Consider the following 15198-nt stretch of genomic DNA (forward strand, 5'->3'; position numbering starts at 1 on the left):
CCTAAATTGTAATGTATGCAGAGAATAAAAAAAAAAATACAAATAATGAGTACTACGTCATGTTGGAGTAGCCAGCGGTTGTCATGGCAGCGCTGACGTCAAAGCCCCTGCCGGGATGCTTGGAAACCCCTGAGTGGCGTCGCCATGGATACTGGCGGGGGGGGAGGCGGGGAGAGGTGTGGCTTGGAGGAAGCGGAAGTGTCAGCGCAGGCGGAAGTGGTACTGCCCTGAATCCCCTGAGCAGCGAGAGGAGGACGGCTCGAGAAAGCCTCATCGCGCACAGCACAATTTCGACAACTCTCCTTCCTAGCTGACAAACGTGAGTTGACCGCATTGTGACTCGCTACACGCCGCCGGCGAAAGCGACCGCCGCTTTCGCCTCCTCCTCGGCGGAAGGTGCCCATTGTGGTTCGGGGCTGGCTGCGACCATTTAGGCCGAGATCCGCCGGGGCCGCGTACGGACAAAATAACCCAGCAGCGCCCCGGTTGGACTTGACGCAGTAGCGCGACGTATCGGCTCTTGTTAAGTAATGGGGCGGCTTTCGCTCGATGCTGGAGAGAGTCGCCGATGATTTGGGCCGTTTTTTTTTTTTGTTTGTTTGTTGTTTTTTTTGACAGCTAAGCCGCGCTGGCTCGTCGTTGCCGACGACGTTTCGGCTTCGCCGATCGCGGGCATCTCCGGGCTGCGCGCGTCGGAGGAAACAACCGACAAGCTCGTCTGGGCGGTGGAGTCCGTGCGATCACCCACCCGAGCGCTCGATGCTCACGTAGCCCCGCTGCTCCGTCATGGCGTGGGCTAACACACCCTCCTTTCCCGGGAGTTTCCCCCCGCCCCGCTCCCCTTCGCTTCTCTTCTCTTCTCTTCCTCCGCGATTCTGATTTGATTCGGCTCGATTGAAGCGCATTTGCGGCCTTATGTCACGTTCGGACAAGCCCAGCGGGTGTGCGCGCCGCCGATGGGTTGGGTTTAAAGTGTCCGATCGGAGTGGCTCGGCGTCCGACTAGCGTGCTGGGTTAGCCTCCATCTTAAAATTCCACAGGGGAGTGCGACGACGACGACGACGACGACGACGAGGAGGAGGAGGAGGAGGAGGAGGAGGAGGAGGGCGGAACTGCTAGCAGGCCCGGCTAAGGAAGCCCCAGCCTGCGGCAACACTCGCCAGCCGCGATAAATTCACGCCCGCAGGCGACGATTTAAGCCTCTTTTGTGACACGCTCGCCTGGAATGAAGCCACAAACTGGCTCGCCCTCCTTCACACTGCAACTCGAACGGTGCGCTTGCCTGCTCGCTCGCGTGTTAGCGCGCCTGCTAATGCGGAGGGGGGGGGGCTGGTCGCAGAGTGGTCATTTCGATGGGTCTATTTAAGTCACCGTTGGTCTATTTTAGTCGGCAGAAAAAGATGTTTATTGTCGAATGGTGACGAAAAGCGCTTCAGGGATTGAATTGGTCGGTGCGTGACGGACGCCACATGATTCCCACCATAAGCCTCCATTGAAGAATACAGAAGATGGATGGCCACAAATAACGGGTGGATAAATGAGAGCTGCATAGAGAGATAGACATACTACTATATCGTATTAATTCCGTGAGGGAAATTGTCACGGCGGAAATATTCACACAAATACTCTCGTATTGTGTGTACAAGTACTTGGGCTGCAACTACAGAAGCGGATTGATTCACTTGCTGGTGTGGTCCAAAACATGTCAGAATATTGTCAAAAATGTCGATGATCGTTTTCCAAAGTAAAAGCAGAGGGTTGCCCAGTGTCTCATTTTTCTATAACGCAATCAGTCCGCGCCCATGTAGGATAAAAATTGGGCAAATGTATTTTCTGTTAAGAGGCTGAGATTTGAAGGATTTTGAACAATGAAAATGTCTCAAAGCAATGACCAAAACAATTGTCAATGATTTAACAATGGATTTGTTGTTGAATAATTGTTGCACCTCCAATTGGGTGTCATTGCATACGTAGGGCAACGATTGATCACTATACCTGAGTCGGTCCGATGAGTTTCCTGTGTAAAAACAACCAACTTTTTGTCAGCTGTCTGTCAACGACATATTGCATGCGCCGTACTGCGAATGATGCATTCACGTGCCGTGTTGAGTGTCCCTCTTTAGCCAGCCTGCTGGGTTATGTCACGTGACACAAGACAATAACAACAGCCCCCCCCCCCCAATAGTAGAACGACAGTCAACCCCCGAGGATTCGCCAATGACTTATTTAATGGCCTCGTAGCCTTGATGTCATACTTGGCGGCTCCGGGAAGCGCCATAAAAATACATTTTTAAGAAGAAAAAAAAGTATGACATCAACTTCATTAACTAGTGCCAGTGTGCAATGTGAGACCAAAACATTCAGCTAAATTAGTGGTCTGTCAAGTATTGAATATTTTAGTCATGGAGTATTCTACTGCAAATTCTATTGAATAATTGCGTATTTGGACATAATATACTCTTGCTTGGTTGAAGTACAATTCTGAATATACAAATGAAAATGAGGCATTTCACTAAACAATGAACGACTTATGGGTTTGCTTTTTTTTTTTTTTTTTTTTTGAAGCTAACCAACCGTTCTTGCTCTCTTCAAATTGTGCATAGCAACAGCAAACTATATTTTGCAGGGGCGGCGCGGCGGGCGACTGGTTACTCGAAAGCAGGGCACCTGACCAGTGTGGTGACCACGAGTAGCCCGCGGTCCCGATCCAACTGTAGCTTACCAGTGATGGGCCGTCGTGATTTTCTAGGAATGTTGTAGAAGGGATCATTTTGAAAATAGAAACAATGGAATCGCCTGCATATCGGTATTTATCGGTTTCCTAATTGTTGTGAGAAATCGTGAACATGATCGGTGTTTTCACATAAATGAATGTCATGACTGAATAATAAATAGGGTCATCACAAACAAATCTTTTTGGAATTGATTTTCCCACCGATCACTGGGCAAATCGCCCTGCCATTTTTTTCCCATGGCAATTTTTGCGGTCGACTTAGCCGAGTTTGTCAATGTCATTGCTAATAGTGAGATGTGATTAAAGGTCATTGGAGCAAATGTGTTCCTTCAGAAGTGTGCAACAAACAGTTGGGCTTTGGCACTAATCGGCAGCCGCGTAGCAGCTTTTTGAGCCCCGCTCTGAAATGTGTTGTCTAAAAATGACTCGCAACCAGCACGACCCACTTTTCATGATGTCGGCGCCTTCGAGCCAGAGGCGGACGGAAATGAGGTCCAAGTTTGATATGCGGAAAAATCCCCCCCGCCCCGCCGCCGCCGCCGCCGTCCTGAAAAGTGGGCCGGGTCTGAGGCGTTTGCCTGGTTGCCATTGGACCGGCCGTTGCCGGATGGGCCGCGGGTGGCGTTTGATGAAGCTCCAAGCGGTCGGTCACGCAGGCGTTGTCGTCCGCAGCCGCGAGATGGACCGGAACGACCTGGTGCAGAAAGCCAAGCTGGCCGAGCAGGCCGAGCGCTACGACGACATGGCGGCCGCCATGAAGCAGGTGACGGAGCAGAACAAGGACCTGACCAACGAGGAGCGCAACCTGCTGTCGGTGGCCTACAAGAACGTGGTACGGCTCCCGCCGCCGCCGCCGCCGCCGCGCTGGCTTCGGCTGGCTTCGGCTGGCTTCGGCTGGCTTCGGCTGGCTTCGGCTTTTGCGCGCTCTCGACTCGAGCGGCCGTCTGCCCTTGTCGCCGGCAGGTGGGAGCTCGCCGTTCGTCCTGGCGCGTCATCTCCAGCATCGAGCAGAAGACGGAGTGCAACGAGAAGAAGCAGCAGATGGCTCGCGATTACCGCCTCAAGATCGAGGTCGAGCTCCAAGACATCTGCCACGACGTGTTGGTACGTTGCAATACGCGACACTACTCGCGGGTTTGCGGTCAAGTTTCAGGATTGGACGACCTCAAACAGCGCCACTATTTGATTGATTTTGATTGAACGACGCGAAAGGCACATGTCAATGAGAAGGAAGAGAGAAAAGTATAGACCGTCGTATATTTCCCGCTCCTCCCTGCGGGAAAATGACGACGAGGGCCTGACCGATGAATCGGCCAATATTGGCTATTCTGAAATAGGCCCAAAAATGGTTTTTCCCTTGAACACATTCCAACATATGATAAAGATGGTGTTCAAACATCTCCCCAAAGCCCCAATTTCAGTTCAACAAATACCAAAGGACAAAATGTTGCCAAACAAGTGTTCTGCCATTCGCGTATAGCTTCATTATTCGTCACATTTGTGTTGAAGGTGTGGAGAAGCGCAACGCGTGCGTTTATATTGTGCTATGATGTGTTCAACGTGACAAAATAGTGCGCCGTTGTTGAAGGTCAGTCAAAGTGCGTGCGGTGATGTGCTCTGGCAATGTTGTGCTCAGGTTTGCGATGCGAGACTCAAACAAGCGTGCCTACCTCGTGCACTTTGTAAATGTGCGCTTGCCCGTCTTGTTGACGTTTTGTCAAGAAAAGACAAGCAAATGGATATTTTGAACGCACTGTTGTGGCGCACTGTTTCAGAGTCTTCTGGACAAATTCCTCATCAGCAACGCAAAGCTTGCGGAGAGCAAAGTGTTCTACCTCAAAATGAAAGGAGACTACTTCAGATACCTGTCGGAGGTGGCGGCCGGCGACGCCAAGAAGGGTGAGCTCTGTCGCCGAGACGCTCGCAAGATTGTCATGCCTGCCCTAAGATTGTCTTGCCTGCCCTAAGATTGTCTTGCCTGCCCTAAGATTGTCTTGCCTGCCCTAAGATTGTCTTGCCTGCCCTAAGATTGTCTTGCCTGCCCTAAGATTGTCTTGCCTGCCCTAAGATTGTCATGCCTGCCCTAAGATTGTCTTGCCTGCCCTAAGATTGTCTTGCCTGCCCTAAGATTGTCTTGCCTGCCCTAAGATTGTCTTGCCTGCCCTAAGATTGTCTTGCCTGCCCTAAGATTGTCTTGCCGTAGGAAATACGACGGCGTTCCCAAGTAAGACGGCGTCTTTTTTGTCAGTAAGATGTCTTCTAGCAGGAGGATGGCTTTCTGCGTTAAGATTTGGTCTTGTCAAAAGACAGCCTCGTGAAGTAAGACGACATCTTGCGATGCCTCCTCGAGCGCCGTCGATGCAACGGAAACGTCAACCTTCATCAGCTGTATTTCTTTATGGGGATGTGTGGGAGAGAAGCTTCATGCACATCTGTTGCTATGGTTAATAAGCTGGAAAGGTGGAAAACAAAAAAAGGATGGCCAGCGGATGGCATGAATGAATGAATGGATGAATGAATGAATGGGGCTCTTTTGGATGAGGTCACCTTGTATCATAAGAATGCCAAAGCGTGTGAATACGGTGACGCAAAAAAAAGATGGAGATTCTTTCAATTTAGAAGTGTGTTTTATCGAAGAAAAGGACTGCTCAGATGTTTGAGGTGTCACTAAAACAAAAATGATTAGCATCCAAGTCACTGTTGCGCTTTACACAAAAAGCTTGTTTTCTGCGATTTACCGTTTGTCCTGTCCCGGTCACGGGTGGGCTTCCTGTAGTACGATGGCGCCTTGTCATGAGATGTGTTCCCTGCCGTAAGATGGTGTCCCTGTGTGTCCTTTCTAAAGATACGGTGGAAAACTCCCAGCAGGCGTACCAGCTTGCCTTTGACATCAGTAAGACGGACATGCAGTCCACACATCCCATCCGACTGGGCCTGGCCCTCAACTTCTCCGTCTTCTTCTACGAGATCCTCAACTCACCGGAACAGGCCTGTTCTCTGGCCAAGCAGGTACCAACACTCTGACAGCAGCAACCACGGCGGCGACCACGACGACAACGCCGCCGCCGCCGCCTCCTCTAACGGCTCCCTTCCCGGGCAGGCTTTCGACGAGGCCATCGCCGAGCTCGACAGCTTGAACGAGGAATCGTACAAAGACAGCACTCTGATCATGCAGCTACTAAGGGACAACCTGACTGTGAGTCGACACTCACGGGGTGGGGGGGGGTTTAAAAAGAGATTTAAAGCGCAAGTCAACCCAAAAGTGTTCTTTACAATATTATGTCCTCTGTAGCCCCACTAGTCTAAAGACGGCATTCTGATTGATATGATGTTTGTGCAATATGAGTGAAGCAGTAAAATCTCAAGGGGCGGCCATTTTGTCACTTCCGTTGACTGAAAATGACATCGCAGACACTCGGGGGCTCAGATAACGACCTATCGCGGCTCGCCTGTTTTTGTAAACTGAGTGGTGATTGGTCGTAATCTGAGCCCTAAGCAACTGGGATGTCGTTTTCATTCGACATAGTTGCAAAATGGCCGCCGCCCCTTGCGATGGATAAAAATTGGTGGATTTTTCTGCTTGATTCATATTCCACAAACGTGATAATATTCATAAAGCATTGTTTAGACTAGTGGAGGCACATTGAACATAATATTGTCGAGGACATTTTTGGGTTGACTTCCCCTTCGAATGTCGAACGCGTGATAATGCTTTAAAGACAAAGTGTGTTGGGAGTGTACCTATTCAAATGTCCACGTGAGCTTGCACTTTGGTCAGGAAGTGACTGATGGCCAACGTTGTGCGTGTCCTTCCTCAGCTGTGGACATCCGAAAACCAGGGTGACGAGGTGGAGACCGGCGAGGGCGAGAACTAGTACCACGCACCCCGACACTCTCCAACCAACCCGACACCTTCGCCATCCAACCGCCGCTTTTCCTCCTCTTCCCGTCTTCATGCACACAAATGTTCATTCCTTCTTCTTCTTCTTCTTCGTCTTCTGTATAAGAAGCAGCCGCATGACCGCTCCCCTACCCCCCAGCTGAACCTTGCACTCCACAAGCTCCTTTAGAACCTTCTGGCCCGTCCTGTCTCACTAGGAGGTTTTTTTTTTTCTTTTTTAATCTATCACCATTTTCTTCCCACTTCCTCCTCTTAACTTCCTGTCAGCTTGTTAGTCCTGCCCACTGGCTGCTTTTATTCCACTTTAATCCAAACAAGACAAAAAAGGTTATTAAACTGTGTGTTTATTTTCAACAACAACGCTCACGACTCCTTTCCTCTCAGTCCCAGCCGCGCTCATGTTCGCTTGTAGACTCGAGGGGGACGCCAGACAACAAAGGCAAAAAAACGCTCGGGCGTCTTCTCCGGTACACTCTCGCGCCTTTGCAGCGGCTCAAGTAAAAGCTTTCAGGAACTAAAAGAACGCAATGTAAGAATGTCAGGAACGAAAATGGCCAGACCGCAAAAGTTGAACAACTAGACGAATCAGACCCCAAAACTATTTGAAATACATGGTTAGCATTAGCCAGCTAATACGACCACAACCCACCTATTTACACACGCGCACTGTTAACATTAGCTTTTGCCACCTAATTTATTTTGTGGTTGCACGATATGTATTCAGTGGTTTACTCAATCCATTCTTTGTTATATTGCAGATTTATTCTAAAATGGCTAACTTTTTTTTTTTTTTACATCAAAATTCTATAGATAACAGCCCTGACATTGCTTTTTTTTTTTTTTTTTAATAAATAAATAAATCCTATCTATGCCCTTGAGCTCTTTCTTCAGCTTCATTGGAGTCCATTCATTGATTGGGCAAGATTTGGGAAGGCACGTCAAAATGAATTCAATCCCATTTGGCACAAAATATGGAAAAAGTGAAACGGCGACTGGTTCACATGCTGACAAGCAAACAGGACCACGCCTACGATGGCCCAAAAGTGCTACAGAGTAGAACGGGCATTTTGGACCGGTTTCCATAGTGACCAGAGAAGCTGGCGAGACGCCATTTGATGAAAATTGCATCCTAAACCATGTGGACAAGATGGCGTTTGCTTTCTGAAGCAACTGTTTATTCATGATTGTGGACATTTTTGCTTTGCAGGGCCAAAAATGTTTTCATTCACTTTTTTTTTTTTTTAAACCATGACAAAAGCTTTTTCGTTCATCTTCAACACTTTTTAAAAATCGTTCTACTTAAAGAAAGGAAACGTGTGCTTGTATGATGGTTTTATTGCTTAACGTGTGCACGTGCTTGTGACCGTTTTGACTTTGCTTGAATAAAACCGCAAAATGATTAAGAAAAAAAACCAAAACCAACGCCTCTCCACCCTGATGATGATTGTGGTGGTCCTGGATGATTTTGTCTTTCACCTTCTTTAACTTGTCAACAAGACAAAAGATGTACAAGAACATTAAACGCCAAAACCTTTTATCTGAAATGTGAACTTTTTTTGTTCTTCTACACTACATTATCACAATCATGTGATCCAAAATGAAAAGGTTTGTGTGAGTCGCCGCCAACGTGGCTTCTGTGGTCCAATCAGAAGGCTGCTTTTCAATCAGGCAGGGGAAAAAGGTTTTGCGATAGCAGGCGTCACTGAGCTCCAAGACACGAGATGAAAGTCGCCGACGAAGAGCTCAAAGACCAGATGGACACCAAAGGGAAAAGAGCTGGATTTAGAGACAAAGACATGCTAAAAGGAGACCAATGAGCAATCACAGAGATGAAAAGTCAAAGCTTGGTTGAGGAGCTCATTGACGTGGCGACTTCTGACATGAGCAACGAAAGCAGACAAAAGCTAAGAGATCAAAGGTGACGAGGAAAGTGGGCAACGGAAAATCCATGTCCATAGAAGAGATCTGTGACAGCCATGTGGTGACCAATGAAGAGATCTGTGACATGATTAACTCATTGACTGCTTGCCCAGTTAAAATGGATCCTTGACGTCAACGGCAGTGAATGAGTTGGACGTGATCAGTGAAGAAGAAGAAAAAATGGGATAAAGACTGTTAAGATCAAAGACACCCTGCAAGTGCGGCGGCGAAGAGCTCAAGGAAAACCAGATGGTGACCAGTGACCACATCAAAGACGACCAATGAAAAAGCTCAAAGACCCCCGTGATGATGATGGTTTCAGGCACTTGGGTCAAAAAGATGCGACGTTGACGGGCTGACTGCGTGGTAATTGGTTGCCTTTGCGGAACTAACTCCATCCATCCACTTTTGCCTTCCACTGTGTTCCTGAACAAACAAGCGTCCGGCGGTCACTTCTTCCTGGTCTTGCTCTTCTTCTTCTTCTCCTGTGGAGGAGGTTGTTGTCGTCGTTGCTGCTGCTGCTGCTGCTGCGCTTCCTGCAGCAGCTTGATGGCGGCCGTGTTGTTTGGCTCAACCTCCAGGAGCTTGTTCAGGTCTTGGATGCAACTTTTCACGTCCTGAAGGAAAGAAACAGCGATGGTTACTGCTAAGTTAGCAAAGGGTAAGTCAGTAGCAAAGTTGACAGGTTGGTTCCCATCTAGACATGGAAGTACTAGGGCCCGATTGATCTCAATTTTCGTAGCCTGAAGATATCCAGCGGAAAAAGAAATTCTAAAAGCAGATTCATCGGCAATTAAGTAAAAAAAAAAAAAGAAAAATTACATATAATGAATAAAATAACTTGCTTTGAGGTCCCTTATCGCTTACTATGACATATGAATGACAGGCAAAACATTTGACTCTTTTCCAAGACCTTGTCCTTTCACATTGAAGTTTCCAACAGAGAGGAATTCAACCCCAAAAAGATGCAAAACAGCATTCACTGACAAATGTAACTTTTGGCCAAAAACGGATGCAGTGCATACATATAAGCAACATGAGTGTAGTTAGCCTGATGCCCTCGAACGTGACCGTCACATTTCGCCTACGCCCATTTTTTTCCTTTGCCATGAAGCGATGACTTGAAAATAAATAGCAGACGCCTTTCTCAAAAATATCCAAACATGCACAGAGCGAGAGCCAATCCTTCTCTTTTCCCGTCAGGAAACGTGACTAGTCCCGCAAACCCTTCAACTTCGCTCAAGCGTGCCACTGTTACAGAACGTGTCATATGGTTTCTTCATCTCCACAAGATTCACGCTCGGGAGCCTGTGCGGCGCAAATGTAACGGGGCACTTTGCCATTGTTGTTGGAAATAACGGTCGTGTGCGCGCGCGCATGCGCGCGCGCGGCCACGCGATAACCGCAGCGACATTTTGTCTCCCGAGCCGCCCTTGGCCCGAACGGAATCTGAGCTGCATTTCGGCGGCAAGCGGTGCATGGACATCTTCCTGAGTGACTCGCGACACTGAACTGCATTTCCCGTTTGGCGCGACGGCAAAACCCCGGCCGATTTACTTTGATTTTCGAAAAGGGCCAATACGGGCCGACAAATGAATCTCTCGGGCCCTGGCCAGTACACAAGTGTGTAGGCGTGCGGGCAATCACCTTGAGCTCCTTGTACGCTTGCGCCCGTCGGTAGAGCGCCTTGACGTTGGCGCCATCCATGGCGAGCGCTGCGCCGCAGTCGCCGAGCGCATCGTGGTAGCGCTTCAGCGCCAGGTAGCACAATGCCCTGAGCACACGGGCGCAACACGGGTTAGCGTCGAAGCCGCACTCACGCAGCCATCTTGTTGACCTACCGGTTGGTGAAGGTGGCGGCCTCTTTGCCGTGGAGGAGGATGCTCTGCGTGTACTTTTCGGCAGCCCGGGCGTGCGCCCCTGTCTTGACCAGTGCATTTCCTTCCTCCTTAAGCAACTTGGCTCGCTGGACATCCTCCTCGGCGGGTAGATTGTGGTTCTGCGCGACGCCGTTGTGTTTAACCGGCGCGGGGGCCGGCCCACGGCTGAGCTTCTCTCGGACCGCCAGGGGCACGACCGGGATGGTCGGGAGCTTCTCTCGCCACAACGGACCGTCCACCTCCGACAACGCTTTTGTCATCCTACAAGCAAAAGTAGGTAGGGTGGTAGTAAGCTAGTGAGGTCATTCAAGAAGTAGGTAAGTGGCAAGGTTATTAGTTCACGAAACAAACAAAATCACTCAAATTGAAAAAAAATAAAACTGTCATTACCTCAATAAAATACACATATAGAAAAATGCTTAAAAAAAAACAAAACTGAAACTATAGCTACAATTATAGCAAAAATGTCTTTGTCAATAAATCGCAAATATGAGATTTTGGGGTTCATTTCAAATGATTTTTTTATTTTTTTATGGCTGTTCGTCCGTACAGAAGAATGAAAGTGAAACCGTTTTTTGGAGAATTATAGATTACACAACACTTGCATACCTTTTTTTTTTAAAATAAAGTCTCGAAAAATACTCCATAAAAAACCCCCACAACATCTAATAACTACACTAAAACAAAATATTTTTGAAAAATAAGAATGAATAAAACTGCTCTCAAAACTAATTCAAACCAACAGAATTTTAAAAAAGAAAAGTCGCTACTTCACTAGGCAGGTAGTTGGGTAGCTTGCAAAAAAAAAGAAAAAAGAAAGTTGGGTAGCTGGCTAGCTACGTAAATACGCAGGTAGGGACGCCCCTCTAAAATGTAATTGCCTCTAAACGTGGCAAGATGACATGTACAAATTTTGTAACCTTGTTACATTTTGTTACATAACTACATTATTCAACGCAAACGAACCAGCTTGACATGAGGCCCATCCATAGTATCGGCCAGCGTCTACCTGTTGTTAGTAAGTATGCGGACGTCAAGTATGTAGCGTGTACCTGTTTGCCCCATCGTGCGCGGCCACTATGTGCGCGTCCAGCTGCAGTGCAGTCTTGTAGTCCACGTAGGCCTGGCGGTAACGCTCCTGAGCCTCGGAGGCGGCGGCCCGGCGCAGCAAAGACTTCACGTTGAACGGGACCAACTCCAGAGAACTGGTCGGAAGAGAGGGCCGAGCTTTTGTCATCTCACACGCGTCACGCGTCCAATACTCAAAATACTGACGTGGCGCAGTCCTTATAGGCAAGGAAGGAACGGAGGAGCTAACTAGGAAGGTAGCTAGCGAGTTGAGTAGGCAGGTTGGCTGCTTGGTAAGTTGTTAAGCAGGGTTAGGTTTAGCTAGGTGGGCTCAAACTTCAGGGAATAAAGTGAGTGAAGGGGGTAGGGCGGAAAGTGTCCGATGCCGCGACGAGTCGCATAATAGTAGCAACCGTCGAGTCCGACAGATTCAAATGATTCGACATTTCTACAATTATTTCTGTCTGGGGCAAAACGCTGTTTACGGTATGTGTCTAACATAGCAGGTTCAAATGCTAAATTGTTGCATTTGTTAACATAAGACTTCTGCGTTTAAGCAGCAGGCTGCTGTTAGCTTACAATGCAGTCATGTGGAAAGTCACCTTAACAGCGTGCGCCAACTACTTTGGTAGTAAAGGGGATCTGCACGTTACCTTGGAGGCTTCAATGTCGGTCCAGGTGCAATTTCTCCATCGCACTTATATCTCCATCCACTTTGCTATCCGAAGCAGCTGTGTGGGTCAGTAACTGAACGGCTCACGAGTCCGGCGTGCTGTTAGCGGTCCGCGTTTGGGTGAAAAACAGAGCCCAGGTGTTCTTGGCTCTCAGCTCTTCTTGTTGTCGAGAGAACGGCCCTCGCGACAGGCTAATTAGCTCGTCTCACGCTAGCTATAGCCTTTCGTACGGCACGTGGCCGCTGTCGATGGTTGGCTGTGTTACGCCGGGCTTGAGAATCCAGACAATGACTCAAGCTGCTGGTGGAAGTACTGTATAAAAACGCCGAAGGATTATGCCACGTTGCCAGCTGGAGGCGATGACGTCCCGGCGCACGGCGAAAAGTAAGCCGCAGTCCCGGCGGTCCATGGTGAGTTTTTAAGACCTCGAAAGCACTTCTGTGTTGTATATGTTAACTCTGAGCGCAAGCACAGAACTCCGGCTACACATAATAGCAGAAAGAAAAAGAAGTAAAATAAAAACAATAAAAAATAAAAATGTCGGCAAGACGTTGCAAACGCGCACTATTACAAAACTACTTGCTGCGTAGCTGGAAAACTAAAAATAAGCTATTTTACTGCATTTTTAAGGGTAATGTTTGAAGATGAATGTCAGCATTATGAACACTAGCAAATTGTTTTGTGATCATAATTTGTGGTGATTTAATGGTTTAAACTATTGATTTGGGCAATCAAACGTTCATCGCAAATGATAGCACTTTTATGGCGCATCGATTGTGCGAGGAAATTCAAATCGCGGCCTGACTCGGTCCCTATCCCCCGCAAATAGCGGGGGTGACCGTAATCTACTCACATGTTGCAGTCCTTGAAGCATTCGGCACAGTTTCCTTCTTTGAGGTGGCTGGCGGCGCGGTTGGAGTGCAACACACTCAAATCCTCCACATTCTTTGGATCTGCAGGCACAAACATGACCACACATTGTGACTCAAAGGATATCGACATACATTTTGATTTCAGACAAAGCAAAAATAAAGCAATAAAGCATGTCAATAAACTTGTAAGGTGCGCGGATTATCTAGCCAACTACGTCGTTTGTAGCTAGGTAAATCAAATAGGGTAGGTAAGTACCTAGGGAGCTACACTTGATCAGCAAGTAGGTTAGTAGCAAGCTTAGCTATGTTTGAATTGTGCCTAGCGTGTTGCCTCTTCATGGGACCTGGGGTGAAAATGCAGAATTTTACAGGTAGTGTGAAAGAGGCCAAAAGGCCTCCCACAGAGCACTTGCAAGTGCTTTCATGAAATGTGTTACTCGAGTTCAATTTGTGGTCGTGAGTATGGCAGTACAGTAGATGGAAGCAGACTTACTGGACCTGTGTAGCTCGCCGATAGCCAAGCTGTAAATGCGGGTGGCCTCTCCGTACTGGCCCGCCTTGAAGCACTCATTGCCGGCTTGCTTCAGATCGGCCCACGGCTTCGCTTTCGTTTTCGGAGTCATTCTGGTGGCGTTCCTGTTTTGGGCGAATGTGAAACCCAGCATACATGGCAACGGGCTTCAATTGGACATTTGTGACAACGTACGCGTAAAAATAACCTCGTCGACGCGGAACATTCTCCAATACAGTATTGGGTGATTTCCACCCCAAATCCATGAATTCGGTTTGGGCGAAAGAAACGGACCCGACTATTCACTGGAACGTGACAATTTTCAAACGCGTTATTTATGATAATATATTGGGGACAAAAACTGTCTCTTTTATTGGATAATTTATTACTGAAAATGCATATAAAACAAGACTGCACTGGACTTATAGTTTAGTATTTATGTCATGCTACCCGATACCGGCGTTTCCTTACTGAAGCTAAGCTAACAACCTCATCTAAATGGACGCTGGAAGCTAAGCTAACCGGCACACTTCCGGATACTGAGCTAAGATGGAAGCTCACGGCTAACGCCAACACCGGCCGGCGTGTTGGGCAAGTTTGGGAGTAGAGAGGGGGGAGGCCCGTATCGCTTACCGGCTTTCGGACGCTAAGTGGCGAATTCAGCGACAAAAGTTGGCGGGCGGCGCGTAACGTTGGAAAATGTCCTTAACTCGGCGACGTAAGCGGCCCAGTCATTCCTCCAAGAGCCTATTTTCTTTTTCTCCCTTCTGGTTATTAGTCTTGTCGTGGTCGCGCCGGAGCTGCTCGTGCTAAATGCTTTGGAGGTGGCGGGGGGCGGCGTGTCGGGAACCTTCCGACCGGCTGTGCTCACTTGTCAGCGGGGAGGATGACGACAGTCGTGACGGGGTAGGCTGCTGGACGCTGCGTTCAGGTTCCCCGGGAAACAGCACCGCTACTTGCCATCATGGTCTGCTTCAGGGACCAAGAAGGAAAAATGGATGTTTTCATCCAGTATTTGGATATAATGGGTCTATGCAACAGATGATGGAGGAATTACCTCTTCTACCGTGAGCATGCTAGTTCAGGCATTTATCAGGACTTGACTTTGGCTATCAGTAAATGTTTTATCCAACCTCATACAATGACAAAAAAACGTGTTTGCTGAACCAATCACCATGTCAAAAATCTAACTGCAACAAGAAACATCGACGCGTTATTAAAATTTAAGGTAGCCTACTGATTTCAAATGGCCATTTCTGCCACTAAATTGTCAAAATGTCTTAATATGATGACGTAAGCATATCAACAATCCAATCACAACAAACCACATTGAGCGGCACCTCAAATCTAAGGTAATGTTGAGGACTTGCCATATATTTTATTATTTGACCAATATGCCATCATAAGGTAATGTAACAATGAAAATCATGTTTTTGTTGGGGGCGGCACGGTGATCGACTGGTTAGCACGTCCGCCTCACGGTTCAGGTCGTGGATTCGATCCCGGCTCCGGCCTTCCTGTGTGGGTTTTCTCCGGGTACTCCGGTTTCCTCCCACATCCACATTCCAAAAACATGCATGGTAGGTTGATTGGACACTCTAAGTTGCCCCTAGGTGTGATTGTGAGTGTGGATGTTTG

The 15198-nt window shown here is 48.0% G+C and overlaps 2 protein-coding genes across 3 annotated transcripts; one reads left to right on the top strand and one right to left on the bottom strand.

The window, feature by feature from the left end:
• Nucleotides 1–151: 151 nt before the first annotated feature.
• On the top strand, nt 152–8179 carry LOC147142753 (14-3-3 protein beta/alpha-1-like). Of its 2 annotated transcripts, none has more exons than XM_086039641.1 (7): nt 152–319; nt 3407–3566; nt 3698–3838; nt 4510–4633; nt 5580–5743; nt 5835–5930; nt 6553–8179. In XM_086039641.1, exons 2-7 carry the CDS (start codon nt 3414–3416, stop codon nt 6607–6609), a joined length of 735 nt encoding a protein of 244 aa, XP_085895767.1. In that variant the 5' UTR covers nt 152–319; nt 3407–3413; the 3' UTR covers nt 6610–8179. The 2 variants fall into 2 exon arrangements, with proteins under 2 accessions (XP_085895767.1, XP_085895766.1); XM_086039640.1 differs by lacking the exon at nt 152–319 and adding an exon at nt 1103–1272.
• tomm34 (translocase of outer mitochondrial membrane 34) lies at nt 7953–14482 on the bottom strand. Its single transcript, XM_086039639.1, has 7 exons — nt 14194–14482; nt 13543–13685; nt 13031–13130; nt 11488–11640; nt 10397–10696; nt 10203–10329; nt 7953–9172 (listed from the first exon to the last, which is right to left on the bottom strand). Exons 2-7 carry the CDS (start codon nt 13670–13672, stop codon nt 9005–9007), a joined length of 978 nt encoding a protein of 325 aa, XP_085895765.1. The 5' UTR covers nt 13673–13685; nt 14194–14482; the 3' UTR covers nt 7953–9004.
• Nucleotides 14483–15198: the final 716 nt, after the last annotated feature.

This window comes from Filicampus tigris, chromosome 9 (assembly GCF_054856515.1).
Source record: "Filicampus tigris isolate MCC_2025a chromosome 9, RoL_Ftig_1.0, whole genome shotgun sequence".
Classification (NCBI taxonomy): domain Eukaryota; kingdom Metazoa; phylum Chordata; class Actinopteri; order Syngnathiformes; family Syngnathidae; genus Filicampus; species Filicampus tigris.